General features: G+C 45.4%; 1 protein-coding gene across 32 annotated transcripts in view; it reads left to right on the top strand.

Annotated features, from left to right (window-relative positions):
- LOC105287780 (Down syndrome cell adhesion molecule-like protein Dscam2) overlaps positions 1 to 19,927 on the top strand; it is a 68,055-nt gene that overhangs the window by 17,477 nt on the left and 30,651 nt on the right. For 10 of the 32 annotated variants that reach the window (XM_026969764.1, XM_026969782.1, XM_026969756.1 and 7 more), the window contains exons 6-7: positions 9,169 to 9,292; positions 19,259 to 19,695. In XM_026969764.1, coding sequence (XP_026825565.1) covers positions 9,169 to 9,292; positions 19,259 to 19,695 — 561 coding nt within the window. Of the gene's footprint in view, positions 1 to 1,381; positions 1,506 to 1,527; positions 1,728 to 3,405; positions 3,530 to 5,055; positions 5,180 to 6,604; positions 6,729 to 9,168; positions 9,293 to 11,491; positions 11,616 to 13,422; positions 13,744 to 19,258; positions 19,696 to 19,927 lie in introns of those variants that run through there. The other 22 variants (XM_026969773.1, XM_026969768.1, XM_026969775.1 and 19 more) reach the window with 7 other exon arrangements.

The raw sequence follows: 19,927 nt of genomic DNA, 5'->3' as shown, positions 1-19,927 counted from the left end.
AACGAGCGACGGGTGAAACCTAGTGCGGGTTATTCGGGAAGGTGACTTTTGTAATATATGTCAAACTCAAGTCCTTGCTTCGCGTGGACAGGTGAAAATTCGTGCAAAATCATTAAACTTCTTTTGTTAATAACTTTTTAATAAACAATGAGCGACGGCTAAAATCTTTTGAAGGTCACTCAGGAGGGTGACCTCTATAATATATGTCAAGGTCAAGGTCATCCGAGGTTGCTCCGTTAAACTAAATAATTACCAATGTGTGTGATAAAAATCTCATTTTCATTCACGACTTACACCGCTATTACGCTCAACGGCTCGTCTCGTTGCGTGACTTGGATAACTCGGAATCAAGATTCTCTTTTAATTCTTCACGCGGATTCACCACGTTATAATGAACGCTGAATGCAAAACCACTTTCGCTCCGCCGCTAATAGCCCTCGAGCGCTATGCTGATCGACATGATGACACCGATGAACGGATCGCTTATATACCGTACGATGGGCAGTAGCGCGAAAGCAAACTTGTCGAGTCACGTTGATGGAACACGATGCGCGATGCAACAATCTGGGGGCTAACTGGAGCAAGATGCAATGTAGCCGTAATAAGGATAATTGGCGGCACGAACCAGGGGGGCTCTCTACTGGCTTTTCGTTACGCAGAACCCGTGGGGAGTGTACGGCCAAAGTTCCCTTCGATGGACAACATAAATGGCCTTTCCGTGGGTTTGAGAGGCAGCATACCGCTCCTGTGCCCTGCCCAAGGATTCCCGGTACCATCTCATAGGTACGACACTCTTGATCGAGCGCAAAGGAATTTGTGAAGATCCTAATCAGATGAGACAGTTTTAGTACTGCTCGACGCGACGATAATTATCGATTGCATGTTTTTCTTTGTTTGAATTATGCTTAAGAAACTAATTAATTTTCTTAAGTTTAATTCTTAATTTCTTAAGAATCAATGGGGAAAATTATAGCCGAGGTAATAAACTGAATCGCACGTCGAGCAGAAATTTATAGAAATAACTTGCGACTGAGCTTTCGTATGTCCAGTTTTCGTACGCACAACTCGCAGTTTAACGATCTCGGATTTATATTTAACATAAAGATATCACTTCGTGTACCTACGCAAATTGTGCCTCGAGGCGTCGCGATGTGTATGTGTCTAGCACAGGGGTTCCCGTTCCTTCTCATTGATCTAGTTAAAGTAACCGGTGTCATCGTTCTGGAAGGCACTCAGATTCGCTCGTAACGTAACATGATGTCGAGGTCGATTCATCATCCACATCCTTTCACAAGGATGATCCATGGTGTCGCGTACCCAAGCATTCAACCCGTAAGAGAGAGAACGTAAAAGAACAGAAGAAACACCGCGTGCTTTTTAGAGCCGGTGGGCAGCGTGCGCCCAAAGATCCCGTCGACGGACGACGTGCGCGGGTTCCGGACGCTCGTCGGTGGTTCCCAGGCCCTGGTGTGCCCGGCACAGGGGTTTCCCGTTCCCCTGTTCAGGTAGAGACCGCAACGTCGATGAGCGAACGCGAGTCCCGCGGGATGACCGTTCGCCGTTTGCGGACGCGCAAGTGTCCCAATTGTAACGATGTGATCAGAACCAATCGGCAGCGTGAGGCCCAAGTTTCCGACGATCGACGACTCCAGGAGCTTCCGCACGACGAAGGACGGCTCGGTCACGCTGATGTGCCCCGCGCAGGGTTTCCCTGTCCCCCTGTACAAGTAAGTCGCGGAAGCCACGCGGAAGTCGCGCTATGTGCTCTTTCTTTTCTTTCTTCTTCCGGGATTCCGCAATCCGCCGCAGAGCCCGTGGGAAGCGTGCGCCCGAAGTTCCCCAGCGTCAGCAACATAAACGGCCTTGTCACGTCCACGAACGGAACCCTGCCGCTTCTGTGCCCTGCGCAGGGCTTCCCGGTCCCGTCATATAGGTACATCGAGTGTCTCAAATCTTAAAGCGGCCCTTGCGCTGGTTCTCCATTAAGAAATTGCAATTAGATATTCCGTACTTGATAATGAGTGAGGGCGGTCTTCTCGTCTTTGATGTCGAGGCCTAATTGACAACGATATCGTAGCGGTTTTCATTTTTAACAAGAATGTAAATTTGTGTTAACAATTTTTTTTGCGTACCATCTAGTAGAGCGTTTGAAGATGCGCACATTGATCTACGGGTCAAAATCATTCAAGGTCACTGAAGGCCAACTGCAAGGGAAAATAATTTACTTTACATTGCCTAGAGTTCTCTGCTATTAAAAATACTGTAAACTCAGAAATGAAAAAATTCTAGCCCTTAGAAAGTTTTTCTTTTTCCCAGAAGTTCTGAGTTGTTATCATTATTTTTTATATTGCCTAGAGTTCTCTGCTATTGAAAATACCGTAAATTCAGAAATGAAAAAGTTCTAGCCGTTAGAAATTTTTTCTTTTCCGAGAAGTTCTGAGTTGTTCATATCATTATTTCTTATATTGCCTAGAGTTCTCTGCTATTGAAAATACCGTAAACTCAGAAATGAAAAAGTTCTAGCCCTTAGAAATTTTTTCTTTTTCCGCGAAGTTCTGAGTTGTTATCATTATTTTTTATATTGCCTAGAGTTCTCTGCTATTGAAAATACCGTAAATTCAGAAATGAAAAAGTTCTAGCCGTTAAAAATTTTTTCTTTTCCGAGAAGTTCTGAGTTGTTCATATCATTATTTCTTATATTGCCTAGAGTTCTCTGCTATTGAAAATACCGTAAATTCAGAAATGAAAAAGTTCTAGCCGTTAAAAATTTTTTCTTTTCCGAGAAGTTCTGAGTTGTTCATATCATTATTTCTTATATTGCCTAGAGTTCTCTGCTATTGAAAATACCGTAAACTCAGAAATGAAAAAGTTCTAGCACTTAGAAATTTTAGCCTTCAGTGACTTTGAATAATTTTGACCCGTAGATCAATGTGCGCATCTTCAAACGCTCTACTAGATGGTACGTAAAAAAAACACATCATACCATTTAAAAAAACGAAGTTTACCTTCATATGACCTCTACGCGTCCATCTAATAAAAAAGTATTTAGAAAAAATTATGTATCCCTCGAAACCATACAAGTTTGGTTTGACACATTTTTTTCTGTCACCAATAACAGCCGAGATATTCAGGTGGCCTGTTTTAGGTGCCTCACCCTGTATATATAATTAAAATCTAACATTGTTCAAGAGAGAATTTCTCATCGTGTCGCAATTTCCAGGATTAAACGTTATGCGAAGACCGCCTGCGCTCATACATTCGTAACACGGAGAAATCGTATTACGGTTTTATCGTTAATTATTGGTCACGAAATCGCAGCATGTGAATTCAGAGGTTCAGAGGTTCTTCGTCGTTCTGTAATCCCCAGCTGGTGGTACAGTATATGTATGATTCACCGATGTTTAGAGCCAGTCGGAAGCGTGAAACCGAAATTCCCGACGATAGACGACATCCGGGGATTCCGCATGATCAAAGGTGGATCCGTCACATTGTTGTGTCCCGCTCAAGGGTTCCCTGTCCCGTTTCACAAGTAAGTCGAAACTCGCGACGACGCTTCGCCTGCCTCCTCGTCGTCTCTTATAATTGTCCTCTTCTTCCCCGGGCTGCGATTGCCAGAGCCCGTAGCGAGCGCACGTCCAAAACTTTCAAGTATCGTCAACTTGATTGGATTCGTGACGAAGACCAACGGGAGCTTGCCGCTTTTCTGTCCTGCACAAGGATTTCCGGTTCCGTCTTATAGGTAGGATCTTGAAATTGTATCACTAGAAAAAATTAATTTCTAATAAAATCGAGATTTCTCGCACGATTTCAGAGATTGCCGTATTTTTGTGATAATTGGAGAAAAAAAGCTCTACTTAGAAAATGTTAGGTATTTGTTAGATTATTTATGATCCGATATTTACGAAACTGTGACACGGAAACGACCTGGATATATAATGGATTTCGGATGGGTGGTTACCTCCCTTTAAGCACTTCAATGCCTCCAAAGGGTTCCCTGTCTCTCGGCATACATAAGTGGATCATTGTGACATCGTCAGCGTTTCCTTTCACCCTCGGTCTTCTTCCTTAGAGCCCGTAGGGAGCGTACGCCCAAAGTTTCCAACAATGGATAATTCGCGTGGATTTGTCTCGAACGAGGGAGATGCTTTGACTCTACTGTGCCCTGCACAAGGATTTCCCGTTCCGTCGCATAGGTGGGACAAGGTTATATCGCAGTATATTTAGATTTCAGGAATAAATCTGAAACGCGGAAGCGTCGGAAACAGCGAGCGATAATTAAAGCTAATTACTTTCGAAAACCGCATCTTTGTAACAAAGAAATTCAACGGGTTTGTTTCTCGTTATACATTTTGTTTAATTACCTACATCGTTTGATAATATTATATTTGAAATATCTGAAATTTTAGCGATAATTTATCTGAGAGGAACATTATATGACGCACCCTGTCGCAGCAATCAGTTTTAACGATAACGATTTTTAGACCGATTAAGCAGAGACGTGAGTTCCGGAAGTAGAAATTCCGTTGCTGCGCAAATTTGCGACCGTCCAAATTGCAGACTTGCGTTGTACGCTCGTGCTTTCTTTCGCTTTCTTGTAGAACCAGTCGCCAGCACAAAACCAAAATTTCCGATGACAGAGAACTCGCGTACGTACACTGTTCACTGCGATCGGCCATTGACTCTTATGTGTCCGGCACAGGCGTTCCCCGTTCCAGCCTTCAGGTACACAAAACGTCTATGCCATAAGAAAGTAAATGCGTACTATAGAGCGACTATATCCCCGGTTGGTGCACGACCGCAATGCGGAATACCAGAGAGAATACGGAGGAAGGAAGTGCGGACGGAAACACGTGCGCGCCTTGTTCATTCTTCTCTTTCTTCTCATTCGATTTCTCCAAGAATCAATACATCCATTAATTTCCGGCGATTATCGTGTACAAAAACGCATTAACTGTTCTACATTTATCTTAATGTTATATTACATTTTATCCAAGTACGCATAGTATACGCTGCTAATTTAAAAAATGTTTCTCTGGCTTCATCGAACTTCCGTAGAACCAGTCGCAAGCGCTCGTCCGAAATTTCCGTCGTTGGCGGATTCGCAAGGATTCAAAGTGTATCTTGGCGGTGCGATGACGTTGCTGTGTCCTGCTCAAGGGTTCCCCGTCCCATCGTACAGGTAAAAAGCTCTCTCACCCTTCGATGATCTGTCTCATCAGAACCAGCCTCCAGCACGCGCCCGCAATTGTCCGGCTCGAGCGATCTTCAGCGATTTAGCGCCTCCTCGCAGAGAAACGTTACTCTCCTTTGCCCCGCTCAAGGATTTCCGGTGCCTCTCTATAGGTAGGCGTTCGTAGATTACTGTAATCACTTTTCGGTAGGGAATCGAGGCCTCGGTGAGCCACTTTTCGTGCTGCAGCCTGAAATTTCTACGTTATTACCTCCAACAGTTAGCTTCCGTTCAATTTTCTTGCATAATTGCAACGGTAATTTTCCTAAGACCTCTCCTGGCACTGTAAAATTTCAAGATATCGTTGCTGCCGTGTAGTAAGCAATTAGGTGGGCAATCTAATCCAACGAAAAGTCTTTAGCTCGCGCACTAGTTCGTCGCGATGTCGACGGGGGCAAACCCTATTCCAGCATATTTAGAATAACCCGGCGCCGCCGGCTTTGTGCATATCGGACTGTCTAGCATTCTGTTTTTAGAACCCGCGTCGAGCACCAAGCCTCGGTTTCCATCTGTAAACGACGTTGGGCTGCGCGTTACAAAAGGCGCGGGTTTTACGTTGCTATGCCCGGCTCAGGCGTTCCCGCTCGCCACGTATAGGTACGTCGATGAATCGGTCGATCTCCTTTTATCGTTCTGGAGGGCGGAGTACGCGAGCGGTAGACACCCGAGGAACTTCTTTTCCCTGAGGATGCTATCCTGTCCCAGTATCGATTCCTCGTGCAGAAAACCGCATTTAATCTCGGTTTTCATCCGACCGACGATAAAAGTTACGTAAATTCTTCATCCGTGAGACGATATCCGCTTCATTTGCGGTACTTAATTTCATTGGCTTAACGTTAATAGTACCGATCACGATTTATGTTTCTAAAAGTAGATTTATATACAGGGTGTCCCAGACATACCGTACCACCGGTTAATGGTAGATTCCTGAGGTGATTCTGAGACGAATGTTCCTCTTGCAAAATGTCGAGGGTGGCGTAGTTTCGGCGCTACGAAGGGTTGTAGTTACCTCTCCTTGTGTAGAATTTTCCCGCGTTCAGTGACGGTGGGTCGAAGGGGTCCCGCGCATCGCGCACACTTCAATTTGATCTTAATTTTTCGCGGCTGTTCAAATTGAAGTGTGCGCGATGCGCGGGACCCCTTCGACCCACCGTCACTGAACGCGGGAAAATTCTACACAAGGATGGGATAATTATAACCCTTCGTAGCGCCGAAACTACGCCACCCTCGACATTTTGCAAGAGGAACATTCGTCTCAGAATCACCTCAGGGATCTACCATTAACCGGTGGTACGGTAGGTCTGGGACACCCCGTATAATGATGGAATCAATCGATGCATCGATTTCGCTCTTGATCGCGGGTTTCGTTTATAGAGCCGGTCGGCTTGGCGAAGCCCAAGTTCTCGACCATTGATAAAAGCCGTACATTCGAGATTGCGGAGGACCAAGGTCTGACACTGCAGTGTCCCGCCCAGGCGTATCCCGTCCCAGTCTTCAAGTAAGTTTGCGAGGGGACTTGATTTCCTACCGATCGATTTTCTACCGCCAAAACGATCCGGTATTCAGTCGTGTGTATTTCTGATGTTACGTAGAACCGTTGTCGAGCTCGAAGCCGAAATTAACGGCGCTCGACGTGAAATCGACGAATCCGAATGCGATATTGGGCACCGTCGCGACCCTCCTCTGTCCCGTTCAAGGGTTTCCCGTGCCAGCATTCAGGTAAATTGCTCTTTATCGTATAATATTTCGTCTGAGCCATCCCCGCCGTCTGCCGCGGCCTTTGATCGCGCCGGGTGAAGTCATCGAGGACACGTCATCGCAGGTGATTATCCTCCCTAGTGTTTCGCGGCGGTTGCCGAGCACTGGATAGTCGATACAATAATGCTGTCTGATTGCCTCAGCACGGAGCTGTACCTTGTCCCGGTACATGATTTTTCCTAGGAAAATTAGAAGATTAGAAACGATGAAAAAGAAAGAAATAATCGTATCTTTTTCGTGGCAAATGTCATTTGAAAATCATTAATTGTGCAATGATACTTACTACCAAATTGTGGCAGTTCAGGTTCTTCTTAAGTATTACGATGACTGCATCGTAATACGAATCGCGATTCTTGTATAATTTGTGGACAGGACTTCCGTAGAATCATTATTTAACGATCGGTTATCCAGAGACTGCAGCTTCCTCGGTTTCTCTTTTGTAGAACCGGTTGCCAGTACAAGACCAAAATTTCCGATGACCGAAAATTCTCGCACCTACACGACGTATACGGTGCAACGTGAGCAACCGCTGACTTTGCCGTGTCCAGCCCAGGCATTCCCCGTACCGAGCTACAGGTATATCAAACGTGCACAGAATGCGTCTGACAATGAGTATGTATCGATTGATGCACAGTTGCGATGCAGGCGGTGAGTAAAAGCCGAGAGAAAGTGGACGCAAAAGGGCAACCATCGATTTTTCCTCCAGGTTTAATCGCGTCCTTGTTATTCAAATTACATTCAGATCCCGCTTAATTCTTCTGTCGCGGCTTTTGTTCTAGGGTTTCTCTCAGCTGAGGCACTCGATAACTGTCGTTTTCTGCTTCTAGTCAGACTTGAACAGTATTTCTGCATACACATGATATGGATTTCTGAAAATTATAAGATATTATATTGCATATGTGTAACATTTAACATTTCGAATTTCCAAGAACGAAAACTTATCGTATAATCTAGCGCATTAATGCTCGAGAATGTATCGTAGTCTAATCTCGATGGATTTTGAAAAGTACAGATATGCTTGTTGGAGAACAGTTTGTATCCCGTACTTGACACACAGCTTTACGTTATTTTATCTGGCCTTACATCTGGGTCTCTCCCTCGGGATACCCGGTCCCAGCGTTCGGATCGTGATACGATATCGACGTTCGTACGTGACGTTCTAACGTTTCCTCGATACAGAGCCGGTGTCCAGTGCGAAACCGAAATTCACGAACGCAGACATAAAAGTGGTGAGGCCAACACCGAGCTCCACCGCGGTGTCGATGACTTGTCCCGCTCAAGGGTTCCCTGTCCCCATTACACGGTCAGTACCGTTCTCCATGCTTAACAATCGCTTGTTCTCGTCCTCGCGCGTCTCTTAGAACCCACGTCGAGCGCGAAGCCAAAACTGCCCAGTGTGCGTAAGGTCGAATTCATGGAGTCTAAGTCGGGTGACGCTGCCAATCTGATGTGCCCAGTGCAGGGTTACCCTGTTCCGATTTCGAGGTGAGACGTGGATACGTTATGCTCCTGGTTGTCACGCTAAAATCTGGAATTAAAGATTTTAATTAAATAATCGGCACGTCGAATCTCGGGTTGGAAAATTTACGATAGCTTACCTCTTCAATTTAATCATCTAATTAATGATTCTCTTTGGTGGTCGCCACGTGCGATACATTGATCATCTCGGTCACGTTGTTTCCCGTAGAACCGGTCGGGTTTAAATCGCCGATCTTCTCCACCGACGATACTCTTAGAGCTTATCCTAGACGTATGGGCACGGACGTGGTGCTTGCCTGCAACGCTCAGGGATTCCCCATTCCAACTGCCAGGTAATCTCCCATAAGAGATTCTTATGCGCGAATCCAATTTCCGTCGATTTCAGAACCGATAGGCGCCAGGTCGCCCAGACTGACATCGGATGATGTTAGTCGCACAATTCGGCGACACGAAGGACAGCCAATTAGTATTTTCTGTGCTGCTCAGGGAAGTCCTGTGCCCACTACTAGGTAATAGATTTTAGTTTCAGTTGACCAAATTCAATTTTGTAGATAAAAGCGTTCTGTATTGATCTCGATAAACTCTGAGAGAAGCGAAGATTGTATCGATTGGCTGAGGTCGAGCTTCATGTTTGAGGGGAAACCCTGTTCCCGCGTTGTGTGCACGTAGTACAGCTTCTCAAATAATTCAATATTCTTTAGAACCCATTGGAAGCAAAGCACCCGCTTTTGCGGGCGATGCGAAGTTGTCTCTCTTGGTGCGAAGAGCGAACATGGACGTTAGTCTGCCTTGCAATGCTCAGGGTCATCCTCCTCCGGTATCTAGGTACGGAATGTAATTAAAAAAACACAAAGAAATTTTATTAAAAGCGATGATATTATTTATACATATTAACGGGAAAAAAACTGTTTAATTTGACAAGGTTTTCATCTTATAAAGCAGAAAATAACGCGAAATATTTATTCGCAACGTGATATTCTTAATTAAAAGTTTGTAGAATTAATTATGCGTAGCAATTCGTTGTTGGCGAGGGGTAGCCCTGTCTCCGCTCTACATTGCCAAACAAAGATCGGGTTCGAAATAATGGCAAGCCGATATTCTTTAGAGCCTGTCGGAAGCAAGGCGCCCGCCTTCGCCGGCGAAGCAAAGATCTCTCTATTGGCACGGAAAGCGAACGCAGAAATCAGTCTTCCGTGCAATGCCCAAGGCCATCCTGCTCCCGTGTCTAGGTACGATATTTAATGAAGGTTCAAATGACATCGAGTTGAATGCAATAAGAACGCGTCCCTGAAAATAATATCAATGCAGAAACGCTTTGAAAGAAATCTACATCACATGGAATATTAATTATTAACAAAAAAACGTAAAATCAATTAATTTCTTTTTCTCTTACGTGAAATAATCGCGCGAGATATGTCGGTGAGGGGAACTCTGTCCGAGAGTATTCAGCCACATAAGAAACGCGTATCTCTCGTATTACGTGGACCTTTTGTTCTCTCATTTAGAACCTATGGGAAGTAAAGCGCCCGCATTTATCGGGGACGTTAAAACGTTCTCTATCGTTCGTAATCGCGGATCGGAAGCGAGCATGCTGTGTAACGCGCAGGGGCATCCTGTTGCTGTAACCAGGTACCATAACGCATTATTATCGTCGATTTACATCATAATCTACTTCGCAGTTTGTCTTCTAGTATTATTATTAGTAGTAATAGGCCGGGGTTTAATGATCTCCGTACGGTCACTCGGATTCCCTCACTTTTGGAATCGCTGGAACTCGATACAGCCGTACGATTACTTCGTTTCCTCTCATGTAATTAGAACCAGTCGCCACGAAGAAACCAAAGTTCTCGAGCGAGTCAAAGCTGGCTTGGTATGATCGTGGTCGCGGAGACGATCAGACTCTGCTGTGTCCCGCGCAGGGGTTCCCAGTTCCCACGTATAGGTACATGCACAAGTACTCTAAAGGCCGTAGATTAGAGCAGTTAGGCAAGTCCCACAGCACGCGAGTGGAATTTTATTTCGTTCCTTGTCGTGTGATTAGAGCCGGTCGCCACGAAGAAACCAAAGTTCTCGAGCGACGCAAAGTTCGCCGGCTACGATCGCGTTCGAGGAGAGGATCTTACCCTGTTGTGCCCCGCGCAGGGGTTCCCGGTTCCAGCGTATAGGTACACGCTCTGAATGCTCTCTCTAAGATTATCGACGGAAACGCCAGACTTCCCGCAGCATGCAAACAGAGTTTCATTTCGTTTCCGATCACGCGATCAGAACCAGTCGCCACGAAGAAGCCCAAGTTCTCGAGCGACGCGAAGCTGGCTTGGTACCACCGCGTTCGAGGGGAGAACCTGACCCTGTTCTGTCCCGCGCAAGGGTTCCCGGTGCCAGCATATAGGTACAGGCATAAGTATCAGAATCGTAGGTAGAACGATAGATGATTCTCGCGGAGAATTCCGCTTCATCGTTTATCACGCAATTAGAGCCAGTCGCCACGAAGAAGCCCAAGTTCTCGAGCGACGCGAAGAAAGCCTGGTACGATCGCGTTCGCGGGGATGATCTCACCCTGTTTTGTCCCGCGCAGGGGTTCCCGGTTCCAACGTATAGGTACACATGCAAGTACTCTAAAGTACCGTAGAGCTTAATAGGATTTTCAAAGCATGCCCGTGTCTGTCTGTAAATTGTCAGAGCCAGTCGGAAGCAAAGCGCCAGCGATGACGGGCACTTTGAAAGGAGGCTTCATGGAGAGAAAGGCTGCTTCCAGCGTTGTACAATTTTGCCCTGCGCAGGGCTATCCGGTACCCTCGTTTAGGTAAATCCTTGTTGTGCTCGTACATGCAGTTTTATTCATTTTAATTTATTTTACTTACGATTTTATGAATTTTATTTTATCGGTTCTTTTAAAATTATTATATGTTTATTTGATTTTGTATTATTTTCTTAATCAAAGAGGGGTCCCCTGTCCCCCGTCGGGCAACGTATGCAATTTTGCAATTTTGCTAGTGTTCACCGCATGGTTTCCTTGTACGTTAGAACCCGTGGGCAGCAAGGCGCCAGCGTTTACAGGCGACGTAAAAGGCGTATGGATGGAAAAGATGATGGCATCCAGTGTCGTGTTACCGTGTCCAGCGCAGGGATATCCTGTGCCTTCCTTTAGGTAAAGTTACTATGAATCTTCTAAAAGAAAAACGACGAAGTGCGTTCGGATATAACGATATCGAGACTTCGCGATCGATTATGCGAATCAAGCGCAAGTTATCGCTTCCTCGTTTCACGTTTTATCTCTGCGCGGTTTTTGCTCCGATTTTCCGCTCTGTTTCCTGCCTCGACGAAGGGGTCTCCTGTTCCACCAGTATACTTATATAAAAACGCGACGAGAGCAGTCGCATCGAATAAAAATATCAGCTTGTTGAACGATCGTTACATAAATGATTAGAGCCAGTCGGAAGCAAAGCACCTGCGATAACCGGCATCGTGAAGGGTGTATGGATGGAGTCTGTTGCGGAATCCGACATCGTATTGTTCTGTCCAGCGCAGGGCTATCCTGTACCCTCCTTTAGGTAATGGCGCATCATATAAAAAGTATGATTAAATTCGATAAACCAGCAGTTTTGTTCATTTTTAATTAAATTCAAATTAAAAGTTATTCTATTTCAAATAATTCGTAAAATTACCGAAAAACCGAGCTGGTTTATCGCATGTGTGCGTTTGTAATTGTCAGAACCGATCGGAACTAAAGCTCCGGCTCTCAGCGAGCTAAGAGCGGGATGGTTGAAGAAAAGAATGAACTCCAATGCTGTGTTGTCGTGCCCGGCGCAAGGCTATCCTGTACCCTCGTTTAGGTAACTGCAATGTATAAAAATATAAACATCTTAGTAGAATAATAGACTCAACATTTATGTTTTTAGCATCTCGCGATTTAGCTAGTATTTGATTAAAATCTCGCAGGATTCATGTCGATCTACGATAAAGCGTTCGCGGTTTATTTTATTATTTCCAAATTCTTCGGATTTGCCTCGATTTATCCACGTGACAGTGGACTCGGGCTCTAATATGCGATTTAAGATGCGAAATTAATGAGATTTAGACAAACCGCGCGGTTTAATTTTGCAAACTCCAAGTTGCTTGATCGCGTGCACGTCTATGATCGTCAGAGCCGATCGGAACTAAAGCACCGGCTCTCACGAACGAGATAAGAGGGGGATGGTTGAAGAAGAGAACGGGTTCTAGCGCCGTGTTGCCGTGCCCTGCGCAGGGATATCCTGTACCTTCCTTTAGGTAAAGTTACCGAGCAATTAACGAGCGCGCGTTGCGTGTCACTTCTCTCTGATTTCGCGGTGACTTTTGTCCCGCCAGAACCGGTCGGCGGCAAAGCGCCGGCATTGACGGGCGACTTAAAAGGTGGATGGAAGCAGAGAGATGCGGGCTTCACGGTCGTATTGTTCTGCCCGGCTCAGGGCCACCCTGTGCCCAGTTTTAGGTAACGTTATTTTTGCGCGACTCCCGCGCGTTCGGAACGATTAAAGTGCATTGTACGTCGATAGAACCGGTCGGCACGAAAGCACCCTCGATTCTGGGGGAGAAGGGCAGCCTGATGGAAAGGCGCACCGACACGCACATCGTGATCCTCTGCCAAGGGCAAGCTTACCCTGTGCCAACATTCAGGTAAATCAAACGTGGTCGAATCACGCGATTAATCGGAAGGACTTCGCTCTTGTTTCCTTTTTTCTTAAGGAACGCAACGATAAAATTTTACTCGGGACTAAATTGATACTATACGGTAACTTTCTTAATTCCGATGACAAAAGCCTGTGATGCTTTTTCTTGCTCAAAGAGCCAGTAGGCAGCAAAGCACCCTCCGTCACGGGTGATGCGAAACGATGGCTGGAGACGAAATCGACGGCTGGATTCGCGTTGCAGTGCCAAGCGCAGAGTCACCCGGTACCAGCGTTCAGGTAGTTAGATGGCGATTGCTGTTTATTGATTGCCAATTTGAATATCAATAAGAGAATTCTATGATACTGACAGACGAGTCGCGTACATAGAGATTCGTTTTACTCATATCGAGGATTTCACTTTTACGTGAAATCAAAACGCGAATTGTGTGATTCATCCTTCAATTAACAAGCGATCCATATTGCTACGATTATTGTATTACCAGAGCCCATGGGAGCGAAGGGTCCGAAATTCTCGAGTGACGATCGCGCGAACTCGTTTATACGTGCCGCCGGAAGCACGTCGAGCTTGCACTGTCCTGCGCAGGGGTTCCCGGTACCGTCGTTCAGGTAATTAAGAGAATAAAAGATTCTCGATGCTCAAACTCCTCGTTTCGCTGCAGAGCCCGTGGGATCGAAGGCGCCCGCCTTTCAGAGCGACGCAAAGAGCAGTACTTATGTAAGAAGCGCGAAATCGTCTCTCGCGCTAACTTGCTCCGCTCAGGCTTCGCCACCTCCGAGTCACAGGTAATGCGCTGTTAACAAGCTGAATGCGGATTGCATAATTGGTCATTTAACTAACAATGGTTGCTGTCTGTCACGATGCATCTTACACAGTTTTGGATCAATTGTACAATTGATATGAATTTTATATAATTTTATGTACAATTTTCATCGTTAGATATTATACAGCATTTCTAATTTAATTCTAGTAAATTACTTGATTAAAACATATAATACAGCGGTGGCGCGTTCCGTCCTGGTGTAGACGTATCATTTTAAGAGAAATAACGATCTTCGTTTCTAAATTAGAACCAGCAGGCCGTGTATCCCCAAAATTCCCGAAATCGGCGAAATCCGACTCCTTTGAGGTAGTGAATGGCGCCGTAATAAGCTTATTGTGCGATGCGCAGGCATTCCCTGCTCCTGGATTTAGGTCAGTCATTATCAGATTTAATTAGCCTGTTTTGAATATTATGAATTTAATTTTAGTAGTAAATAAATAAATAAATAAAATTAATAAATTTTAGTGAAATATTTGATAAAAAGCAAATTATGCGGCGGTGGCGCGTTCTGTCCTAACGCAGACCTGTCGCTTCAACAGAAATAACAAATTTCGTTCACATTAGAACCAGCAGGTCGTGTATCTCCAAAATTTCCGAAAATGGCAAAAATCAATTCCTTTGAAGTGGTGAACCATGCCGAAATCAGCTTATTGTGCGACGCACAGGCGTTCCCTGCTCCCGCATTTAGGTCAGTTCATCGACATGCTTAATTAACTTAACGTTAAACGTTCGTGTAGAATTTCTTCGTGTCTAATGTAGCTTCCGTAACATTATCGTTCTGTAGAACCGGTAAATGGTGCCAAGCCTAGAGTCGCGTCTACGTCGAAGTACGACGTTCTCGCGAGCATTGTCGGAGCGGCTGTGACGATGCTATGCCCTGCGCAGGGACACCCTTTACCAGCTTATAGGTATTTAGGATTATTACTGCCGATATCCGTAGCGGAGGCTCGGCTCGCCGTCCTATCGATATTATTAGATTCTTGCATAAAAATACTCCTCTTCCGACGTTACGCAACAGCTTCCGCTGAAGGAGAACTTTTGTCGCTCGATTGTTACATGTCAATGGATGCAGGATACGTCTGTCGACTCGTTTCATCGCTTTATTATTTGTGTATCTAGAGCCAGTAACTGGCGCAGCACCGAAAGTGCCACCGACAGCTAAAATAACTGTCCTCTCGGTCGCGTCGCGAATCTCCATGGCAATGCTGTGTCAGGCTCAGGCGAATCCACTTCCTGTCTTCAGGTATGTCGAGGCTGGCTCGATGTGAATGTCGATGGTTGAAATTTGTCTGAAATGGAAATTAAATGAAAATAAGGTTGCTATGAATGAGGATTATATTTCCTGCACGTATAGAATGAATTTTTCGAGTTGAGATCATAAAAGATTTTCTTCGATTTTTGAAAAAGGAATTATTCAGAAATTTAAATCCCTTTAATTAATTTTTTTAAACACTACGATATCGTTATTTCTTTATGAAAAGAAATGCACCTTGCATCGCGTATTCTGGATTGAAGCATATATGTGAAGATATCGATCGATTCCTCGACTGGCTGGTGAACTTTTCGCCTTTTCGTTTTTAGAACCGGTTGGAAGTAGTCCACCTCGCTTGCCGCCTAAATCCAAGTTCGATGCGATTTGGAAAATCCAGGGTCAAGCAATAACGTTGCTCTGCGATGCTCAGGCTAGTCCGTCGCCTTTGTTCAGGTGAGCAGAGTCGACCAGTTTAGTATGAACTGATCGTTATAATTTTTGCTGAAAATTTATACACGACAAAATTATTTAAACTGTCTAAAATTCATTAATATTGATAAAGGAGGAATTAAAAACGATAAAATATTGTGATTCTTTGTGAAAAACTCAAAGTGAATCAATCGTTATCTTCACATCCTGCGACGCCCGCATTCTGCGTGCCGTGCATCAACGATACGCTCAATAATGACGACAACGACGACAATGACGATGATGGTAGTATCGCGTTCCCCATTTTTCCGATACTTGCGCTATTGCAGAGCCGCGAGGCAGCGTACGTCCGAACGTACGAGACAAAGATATAAACGGATTGAGGAGGGACATCCTAGTCGAACAGATGGTCGGTCTACCGTGCCCTGTTCAAGGTTTCCCAGCTCCCGCATTCAGGTACAGGCATTTATAGGCTTCACAAAGCGTGATATGCATTCAAGTGGGGCTTTTAGAATCTCTGATGTATCAAGTTGTAACACAACTATTGCTGGAAGAGCGTAATTTGAGTAGGAAATTTAGTAGTTGCACCGATCCTGCTTACAGAACCGACCGGCAATGTTGCGCCACGCATTGCCGGTGAACGTTACGAGGGTCATAAATTAGCAGATGTACCAAAGACGAGTATGGCGGCCTTGGACTGCGCGACTCAAGGTTTCCCTGTCCCACTGACGAGGTACATTGACAGAAATCGTCAAAAATCTCCCATGTTCTCACAATCCGTTTTCAGACGGTACAAATAAGATCGCGCCGCGATTATCCGGCAAGAAGTTTGGGTTCGAAGTTATCTCGGCCACTGAAAATCAGGATATCGCGCTGAGTCATTCGCTCCAAGGATATCCTGCACCCATCACAAGGTAGACGATGAGCCGCTCTCGAAATTTATTTCCGTTTTCCTTCCATTCTTCATCGTCGTCGTCGTCATCTTCATCGCTGTCAATCGAATTAAGTTACAGCTGTTCGTTAACGTTGAGTGTCCACGTGAGGATTCTGCTTTTACTGAATAACAGAGAATAAAAATGAGCACAGTAATTGTTTCGTGAAATTAAGTAGACATCTAATAGTAATCAAATCTACATCTAACATTTATTACATGACGTGCAGCATCAAAAATTTGATTGTCTTGACGCATTATCCTATATTACAATCTCACGATTGTCATGTATAAACGTCATGTCATAAATTGTCAGATCTAAGATTATTGCAACGCGCTATTCACATTCGTTCACCATCTGGCGAGATTGGCATCGTTGTCAGGTGAGTAAATTGCATGCGACAATACTATCGAGTCGGGCCAGGACAAACGCATTGGCGTACGTAATGGGGTACGTATAATCACACTCTTAATTGCTCGGATTCAAGGATCGCGCACCGGTTACGGGATATAAAATAACGAAAATAAAATGAAAAATTGGAATGAAGAGACGAAGCTCTCACTTTGGGCAATCTGTTAATTTCAGAACCGTCTGGTCGTACCGCCCCAAAGGCGACTGGAGACGGTCTTAAGTACCGCGGGGTAGAGGGCGAGTCTCTGGCGCTGGCGTGTGCGGCACAAGGCTTTCCTGCCCCGATAACTAGGTACACACACCTCCGTATAAGATCTCTAACTATTCTCCCTGATTTGGACGTAGTTTCACGCTCCGCGGGGCACAGATCCTGTGATTCACATTTGATATTTTCCATCCTTACCCTCTACCCCGTGTCGGGTGGCGGTACCGTAAAATTCAGGGGCAAGAAGAGAGAAAGGACACGTTTTCCACAAGGGGCATAGGGGTACATTGTAAACGCCAGGATTACGAAGGAGATATTAGAGCTACCGTTAAGACTCGGTGCGAGACGTGCGAGAGGAAGAGCGTAGAGAACGTGCAGAAGGCGAAAGAGAGAGGGAGCGAACGTGAGAGAGCGTAGATTAGAACAGAGCTTATGTAGTAATGGATGGAACCAAGGGCTCATCTGGGAAGAGTAGACGCTCTCAATTTTCGCGCGACAATCTAGCGGCCTCACTGAGCTCCAAGACTGAAAATACACGGTGCAATACACACATACACACACAAACGATAGCGTTAATCGACGAAATGTGTATCCCTGATCCGGGGCCAATCGGACGTGTTGGTTTTCAGTGCCAACTGGATCCTCCCCCGCGGCGCAACCCTCGAGATAGGTGACGGATGCGCGACCTCGAAAAGGATGCGGGCCCTCTGCTCCCCCGGTATCCTCGATGCTGATCCGGGTGGTCCGAGAGGGTGTCACCCGATCGATGGGGCGGTCAATGTTGCCCTACACCTGCACACCTCCAAATAAGTCCCACAATATCTGGCTGGTAAGTCCTCGCCGCCGTCTCGTGCCTCCGTTCATCCGCTCGTGTTAATTCATCCCCTCGCCCTCTCTCTCTCACTCGTTCAAGAGGAAAGGTAAAGAAGCGGATCGTTTGTTTCACCTTGCGTTTACTCGTTGCGCGTGTGTGACTGAGTGACTGAGGAGGATCGAGCCTTAACGTTATTTCACGTCGTCCAGTTTTGCACTATCGCCATTAAGCGTACCGCCAGTTCACCAGTTCACGTTTCCTGCCCGCCCGACCGACCGCTCTACATCCGTTCACCACCAGCGTGTGTCCTCCGCAACACTTCGTAGCTCCAAGCGAAACGATCGTCCGCCAATTTTGAGATTCATTGTTCGAACGGAGAAAATCTCGAAACGATTTTGCGCTGCAACGTCGTTACGTGAGATATCGTTACTTGGAGAAGTGCGAAAGTGATCCCCTGCACCACCAGCACCTGCCAATCCAACAGCCCAGACAATCAAAGGACCGTTGCTACGATCGCTTGGTTACTTGGTTATTATTTTCTGGATTATTGGCGTTTCTGTTTTCCGCTCTCCTTTGTCTTACAATTGTCGTTGCGAACAGTCGTCGCTCCGAGATCGCACATCACGAAGAATCGAATAGTGTCGTTCGTACTTGCTTTCACGTTGCAGTCGCCTCACACCTTCCCGCCCTTAGGAATCCTCGCGTTTTTACGCATTTTTGTTTTACGCTTTCCATCGTCCGTCGTCGCCGCCAATCCTTGTTCTTCTGTTGCGTCCCTGCCTGCATCGCTTCTCGATCGTAAGGCTGCAGTAGAAATGTCTTATTTTTCTTCTTGAATTATGGTTTTGTTCTTGTACAAAATTATCTCGCGTAAGAGACGCGACACCGAATGGTTGGTAGAAGAAATGGAAGGCCGTGCCCAGAGACGCCCAAAGCCCCGCGTGTAGAATAAGGCATAATAGCGTAGAATGGAGCAAATCACGTTATCGCACTTGTCAAAATTCATTGCCGTCTGTCTTTTATTTCATTTTAGAGTAAAGAAAAGCATTTTCTGTTAAAAAATCATTTTCATGTACGAATAATTTGTGTAGAAGAACTTGATTGATTGAAACGAAATTGATTAAAATCTGGTTGTAGCAGTTCCTTGTTCCATTTTGCGAGATTGATTTGCATAAATGAAAAAAACAAGGAAGATACGGAACGAATCTCGTTCCGTCGTGAGCGTGAAAATCGGCAGTTCTCATCCTCTCTTTTCAGATGGTACAAGTTCATCGAGGGTACGTCGAGGCGTCAGCCGGTCCAGTTGAATGAGCGCGTACGCCAGGTCAGCGGCACTCTGATCATCCGTGAAGCACGAGTCGAAGATTCCGGCAAATATCTCTGCATCGTTAACAATTCCGTCGGTGGCGAGAGCGTGGAGACTGTCTTGACCGTCACGGCACCACTGACTGCGGAAATCGAGCCGAGCACTCAGACCATCGATTTTGGAAGACCCGCGACTTTCACCTGCACCGTCCAAGGCAACCCAATCAAGACCATCTCCTGGCTTAAGGATGGAAAACCTCTTGGACTGGAAGATCGCGTGCTCAGGATCGAGAGCGTGAAGAAGGAGGATAAGGGAATGTACCAGTGCTTCGTTAGAAATGACCAGGAAAGCGCGCAAGCAACGGCTGAGCTGAAACTTGGTGGAAGATGTAAGTTATATCGTTATATCACTTTAAAGTTTTTGAACATTTAGATTTGTGGAAATATGTCATAAATATGTTATACTCTGGAGGATTTTCTTGAATTTGACATATTTTCCCATTTTTATTGTTGTCAATAATTTATCGAAATTAAGTTTCTTTGACGCGATCATTGTACTCCTTGTTAAAGCATCAATTAAACGAATTCTAAATCGTTAATTGGAAAAATTGGCGTAACAAA

The sequence above is a fragment of the Ooceraea biroi genome, chromosome 5, assembly GCF_003672135.1.
Source record: "Ooceraea biroi isolate clonal line C1 chromosome 5, Obir_v5.4, whole genome shotgun sequence".
Lineage (NCBI taxonomy): Eukaryota > Metazoa > Arthropoda > Insecta > Hymenoptera > Formicidae > Ooceraea > Ooceraea biroi.
Note: the sequence above shows the minus strand (reverse complement) of the source record. Positions and strands in the feature narration are given on the sequence as shown.